We start from the raw sequence: 6,633 nt of genomic DNA, 5'->3' as shown, positions 1-6,633 counted from the left end.
ATACGAAAATTAATTATTTATAAAATAAAATTTAAAAAAGTTAATGAAAGCAAGTTACTCTATGTACAATACTCGGCTGTCCTCTGTCTGCCTGAAATAGTCGCCGGTGACAAATGGGCCGGTGCCTGAGCGGCCAGCCGCTTCTCGAAATGTATCGTAGCAAGTAGTCGACATGGATTACTTGAATCGTTAACTGGACGCAACACTTACAAGATAAACGCCTTTCTTATGTACCTTGAGCCACTTTGTTTTTCGGATTTTACGGTACAAAAGAGATATAGAAGAAAAGCAACGACCCTTTGTGAGAAAACTAACCGAAGGTAAAATAATTGTTTAGAGAATTACTAATATATCTACTAACCAAAGGGATAGCTTGCTGAACAACAACAACAACAAAGCTGTTTATCGCGTAGTCGACGTTCGTAACGCGCGCCTTTTTGAATCCCACCAGTACTAACGAAAGACAATGGGGTTAGGACCTCGGGCAAAAAGACGGGTATTGTTGACTGTTAGTGTTTCATTCGCCCTCGACGTTGACCAACGCTGTAATGTCTGTTTGTCATTTCCTTTATCATCAAAGTCGCCGATTCAGTTTGTTGGATGAGGCACCACAACATTGTCGTTTACCTCTTCGTTACATTTTCCTGAGTAAAAAATCCTAATTGATTTGCCTCTTGGGCCAAATTTCTACCCGAGACCATGTCTTAGATGACGACGTTGCCAACGAGCAGAATAACAACGACAATCAACCGGTTCATTATCTATTCTGCCGTTTGTCCATTCATCCGCCTGTATGGAAAGTGTTTCATTTCAATAGTACGGCTGTTACCGCCAATGGTGAACTGCCATCGCTCACCCCGTCGATAACGTTCCCCGGCAGCCATCCCTAGTCCGTTCGCCGTTTACGAGCATCATCGCGGTCAGCGTTTGCAGTAGATTTTCCAGTGGAAGTAACACCGGCTCCGTCGCTGTTAGTACTGCCACGATTGCTGGCCACCCGGTTAGCCATTGCCAGCCAGACTATTCGGCGACAACAATAACGCATCGACGCTACTGCTCATATGAGTGGAAAGCGACCTGTACTGGATAGTGCACAGGTGAACGTAACACTAAATCTGTGGCCAACAGACAACGCGGATAAACAAATCGAAACAGATCTGGCGACGGTATAAATGATGGCACTTCTAGATAATAACGCCATACAAGTGTATACCTACTTATACAGAGCTATGCAGTGAAGGGGAGTATTTTTTGCATACGGCCGCGTGATCAGACGTTATGAACTAAGATGGTAACTATTAAGTACATACAGTGGTGAAGAAAATTCACGAATAACCAGCGGCCAGTGAACTGCGTTCGAAGTTCAAACCAAAAAACAACACGGCGTAGTCGGTAAAAGTACAAAATGTTTTTTATCGATTGTCAATGACACGGCTCTATGATCTCGACTTAGTGGAACCAACGCCAGCTTACACTTAGTTTAAGTTAGAAATCAAATCGTAGAAGTTAGAAAGAAGACATGACAACCTATCTCTATTGTTGTCTGTCTGCGACCTAAAGCTGGGCAGGCATTTTTTCCAGCGGATAGGACGGTTCCTGCTCGCTCCCAAGTGTGCCTACTCGAATATCCATTTTATTGGTCGCATTCGTATAAAATCCTATATATTTCTATTGAAGTTCGTGTGTACGTTCTGTGTTATTTTCAGCACGCCTATCCTCCCTCTTATAAAACACGCATACACACTACAGCAGCACAGTTGTTTACTACATTTGCCAACAGGCACGAAAATCATCGCTAATTACTGAACTAGTTATCTGCAGTTAGCGCCTTTCTTTGGCTTTTTCGTTTCTTTGTTTGCTTTCATTTTCTTTTTTGTTCACCGGCTTTTCTATCCAATTGTCGGCACAGTAATCGCGGTCTCGACAAATGACCTTGGTTACTGCAATATGTACGGGAACCAGCATTGGCTCAACGTGCGCAATCCCCCTGTGTGTTATTATGTATCAGCGGGTCTGGTCTCTTGCCGGTATTCTCGCGTCTTGTCGTTGTTCGCCACTGCTGTCGGCTAACAGCTATATTCACGCACGCACAACGACAATCGGACAGTGAAATACGCAGACAGAGAACACGCTTGGTTACCCGCTGGCCCATACGCACACGCACGAGGTATTAAAACAGTGACGACGTCATTAGCAGCTGTAGTAGCAGCAGAATCACAATGGCTGTATCACGTCGCGCTGGGCGTCACTCAGCCATCCAACCGCCCAGCGACCACACACAAGCAACCAGCAGCCGGACGCTACTATCGATGCCATCCGCGCGCGTTCTGCAAGACAAGATCGCCGCCACCGTCGCAGCCGCCGCCGCCGCCGCCGCCGCCGCCGCCGCCGCTAAAGTACAGTGGTACTAGTAGCAGTGGCATGGGTTTGTGAGATAGAGAAGTATGTAGGTAAGTAACGGAAGAAAAAGAATCCATCATGTACGAAAGCGGATTCGGCTGCAAAGTGGCTGCTTTTTTTTTTGTTATTGCTATTACTGCTTATCATTCGTAATCCTAGAGGAGATGGTAATGGCGATTGAAGACGATGGTGTGGCTGGCATCCAGTTGAGCGAGCATATTATGACGAATAACAGCAGTATCCGCGACACGTCCATGTGGTTGTTTCTGCCACGGTGCTACGGGGTGCATGTTGACGGTGAGTATTATAGCTGAAAGAGAATTATATCCACGCAAAAGGTAAGGTAGTTACACATAAGGCAACGGCCCAGTTGATTTTAATACCTTGTATAATTGTGTCTAAAATAAAGTGGGTCCATTTCCCATTAGAATGATTCAGCTGCCCAAGCTACACACACGCTCGTTCTTCACCTAACCTAATCCTAACCGACCACTGAAGCCTCGTGGAAAAAAGGTTAGACCTTACCAAAATATAATTTGATTTCTACAAGTGCTGGATTACGAGCTAAATTAAGTTTAGAAACTTCTGCAGAGAGCAAATGTTTATATTCTAACACTAGACCATATTAAGTCGACGAGTTAACGATTTTGTAGGTAGTTGTAATAAAGCAGTACGCAGAATGAATGCAGAATGTAGGCATGTAACGAGGACAACAAGCTAGTCGTAGATTCTGAACTGAATCTGAGAAGGGAAATATTCAAAAGCGATGTGTATCTATGCAAGTGTTTGCACGATGGCACTTATGTAGAATGCACGGTGGGATCTCAAAACATGTTCCGTCGGGGGTCAAGGTCAGCGTGTGTTCCACACAGCTGCCGTGCTGCCTAATGCTTTGCGTGATATAGCCACTGCGCTGCTTGAAAATAATGTATGTTTGTATTCGCGCCTAAAGCATTTCTGTATTAATACGGACGACATTTGGCTTCGCATGGTTCCTTTTCATTATAGTTCAGAAAATGAAAAAGTAGTAGAAAAATTTCGAGGAAGCAAACGAAGATATTCCTATGGCTGTTGGCCCCTAAAAGTTTACACGGGTCGCTGGTGGACGAAAGCTCGCGTTCCAGGAAAAAATTGTTGTTTACTTTTTTGTGTGCTATTGAATTAAATTAAATAACGTATAGTTGCTCAGAAGAGAGAAGTGAGCGGATCGGAGAACAAAGGCCGTACTTTGCTAGCTCAGTCTTGAACACCCTCTGTCACGCGTAATAGCTGACCTACGACTATCTTCGATAACGCCACACCGTCGCTACATAGCTATAATAATAATAATAATTGATTCCTTTACCAGGTTTACGTCAATGGCCAAACAGAAAATGCTATTTTCCTTATCTAATAATAACGACAACGCCTGCAAATGATAAACGAAAGTTTTCACTCTGTTGTCAGCAGAGGCCTCGTTCTTTTCCAGGCTTGACTAACACGTACCTACTTGTATGCATTCATATATATCTATATATAACTCTATTGCTAGATTTTTAGGCTCTTTGACCATGGTACCTTAGAGCCATCCTAAGGAAATCCCTCGTGTTTCGTAATAGCCATCGTAAAACGTAGTAACTACATTCGAACAAAAAATACGTAAGTAAATTTGCTCTTACTTTAAGTTAAGATGCTCACAAGCCTTTGCTACGGCACTGGCTAGCAGCAGCGGCTGTAATAGTAAGACAAAGTGAGAGTATCGTTTCGTGAGTCCAAGGCACGATTGTTCTATAGGAAGTGGGGTAAAAGTGGACGATTAAATGAGCATAGCAGCTTTGCAGTGGGAGACCCGATAATGCCTGATACCTTTATTCATTTATGTGCTGCTCTGAAAAGGTTGTTTCTTATTATGAATTTCCTTGGGCCAGACAATTCTGACCATTATTCGTTGTTATTCGCTTGCCCCTGGGCTCCTGTGTCCACATCGGCAAATCTGTCGGCGATGGGGACGACATAGGACATTTGCCGCCTTCTGAGCTAGTACTAGCTGGTGCTCATTCTATCGCACTCTTTCCACTTGTCGGTGGCCTTTTCCCGCAGAGAAGACAACTGCTTCTAACCTTTGTTCGATGACAATTCGACAGGGAGTGGGGTAGCGTCGCTTGTGCAAACGCCTTCCTGCTTGCGCTGTCAGTTTCCACCTCTCCCCTATGATCCGGACTACTGCTTCTGCCGCCGCAGCAGCTTCGTCTTTACCCTCCTATACCGATTCGCTTCGGTCCTTAGCAGTGCTTGTTTTCCTCTTTATGCTTGTGCTCCTTACCGTTTCCTAGCGATTCATAAAGCGGAGTCGTAGTGACGTCCTAAGACATTGTTATGTCGCTGTCCACACGCTGCTACGATTCCAGATGCAAAGCTTAACATGTCTATTCGCTCCCGAGTATCACTTTACCAAGCATCGTCATTCCAACCTGCATTGTCCAAACTCTCTGTCCACTCTGTGCTACTATGGCAAGCAATGCTGGTGGGGCACTGCAGCATCCAATTCTACTGCTACTGCTCACTCCAGTTGAACTAATGATGTTTTCATAAGACTGATACCTTTGCCCGTAGCTAGCTGTTCGATGCTGGACAGCAGACGACATACACATGTGCGTGGCGTGTTGTATCTGATGTCTATGGCGTGACAGGACATATTCCAACAGGGACAAGGGGACCTATCGAAGCGGTAAGCGTTACGATTATAATAGTAACAGCGACGATAGCCAACGAAAAGTACAAACCACATGAGTGGTGAAGGTTTCAGGCGGAAGATAACTGGGACTGATTAAATCGCGATAACAATGTCCACGTAAAATTTAATGCCAATTTCAGTCTTCTTTGAACGGTGTCGTATCAGTAGAAGGTAGTTTATCTTATCTCTCTTCTTTCGGATTTATAGAGAAATACGCCCAAGTGTAGGAAAGTGGAACTTCGCTAAAAGTAAGTTCATTCACTTCAATTTATAATTCCATAATAATGAGATGTCGAAGTTAAGTTGAGTTTGATGAGCAAAAGCTACTTTGCTCGTACACCAGACTTAGGTCTAGATCTCGCAGATTAAGTACGCTTAAGTTGCACCTTGATTTCGTCGGATCTTGCTGAGCCATCAAAGATGCGAACGTGCATATATAATATACATAATTCAAATTCGTAGATATTGAAGTCATACGAGGATTCTATCAGACAGCTCAATTAAAACGTCATTCATTACATTATGTATGCTGGATATCTACAAGCGCTGCCTTATTAGAGTTTTTGTCGCCTAATCTGGCCGTTAGGTAGCACTTCCTGCTGATGAATCCCTGTGTTCGTATCTCCGTTCCACAGACCGTCCTGTCGGATCAATACTGGACAGTGGTCTTTCCGTGTTCGCCTGCTAATAATTCAATACAATGTCTAAATGCGACGACGGTCTCTTTGACTTGACTGACGATCCACGTAGTTTTAGATTCTACTCCCTAAAAGTAACAACGTACCATTTTGCAACTAACGAGAGCTCCCACTTTTGCCTTTATAATTACCTAGCTATTTCATACTTCAGCTTGGAAGCAATACGTTCTTGTTCATCTGTTAGCTTTAGTATCGGAAGCTATTATCCAAGATAATGAAACAAGTTCCAGTTGCACTGAGTACGTGCCCCATGGGCTGAACAGTAAATCCCGTCTTATAGTTTACGCAATGGACACAGAATGTCGACCTTCCCTCCGCTGGGCAGGCAGCACTGCCCAGCGGAGCAGGCTATAGACTGACTTGACAATAACATCCACAGAGTAATTTCTGCTGAATTAAAACATAACTAGTATTCATAAAATACATGGCAAATTTTTCAGCGGTTTATTCCATGCTCACATCAACAATAGTTCGATACTACGAGTACTATGCAAATCGAACAATTTCAAAGTAAAAACAGTTCTCCTTGCAACCGTCTCTATTATATCACTCTTCTTTTCTTCCGAAGCACCTCGCTGTTGTGAGCTTGTTCAATAAAAATAGTAATAAATGGGTGGCCAGATCCGGGCATTTTTGTGTAGTATGCGGACTATATGTGCATTGTACTGGGGGCTATTCTACGAACAAACCAACAACGTTGATGCATTGTATCATGCCAGATCCACTGATTACATATAGGTAAGTCCACACCAGCTCTAGAGAGGGTGTATCAACGATGGGTAGTCCAAGTTCGATTCGCTAGCTAATAGGGCTATAAGGGAA

At 43.8% G+C, this 6,633-nt stretch overlaps 1 protein-coding gene and 1 long non-coding RNA gene across 8 annotated transcripts in view; one reads left to right on the top strand and one right to left on the bottom strand.

Moving 5' to 3' along the window:
- Nucleotides 1–1,388: 1,388 nt before the first annotated feature.
- Nucleotides 1,389–6,633, bottom strand: part of LOC111266868 (uncharacterized) — a 31,314-nt gene continuing 26,069 nt past the window's right edge. The window contains exon 4 of the long non-coding RNA XR_002684292.2: nucleotides 1,389–2,710. This is a non-coding gene — a long non-coding RNA (uncharacterized LOC111266868). The remainder of the gene's footprint in view (nucleotides 2,711–6,633) is intronic.
- Nucleotides 1,396–6,633, top strand: part of LOC111266867 (uncharacterized) — a 45,559-nt gene continuing 40,321 nt past the window's right edge. For 4 of the 7 annotated variants that reach the window (XR_015313572.1, XM_086971094.1, XM_086971095.1 and 1 more), the window contains exon 1: nucleotides 2,565–2,697. Coding sequence is in view for 5 of the 7 variants with exons in the window: in XM_086971094.1 (XP_086827220.1) it covers nucleotides 2,565–2,697 (133 nt within the window). In the remaining 2 variants the exon portion in view is untranslated. Of the gene's footprint in view, nucleotides 2,698–6,633 lie in introns of all 7 variants that reach the window. The other 3 variants (XR_015313573.1, XM_022844694.2, XM_086971092.1) reach the window with 2 other exon arrangements.

The sequence above is a fragment of the Varroa jacobsoni genome, unplaced genomic scaffold (genome assembly GCF_002532875.2).
Source record: "Varroa jacobsoni isolate VJ856 unplaced genomic scaffold, vjacob_1.0 scaffold_1123, whole genome shotgun sequence".
In the NCBI taxonomy this organism is placed as follows: domain Eukaryota; kingdom Metazoa; phylum Arthropoda; class Arachnida; order Mesostigmata; family Varroidae; genus Varroa; species Varroa jacobsoni.
This window is presented reverse-complemented; position numbering and strand designations above follow the sequence as displayed.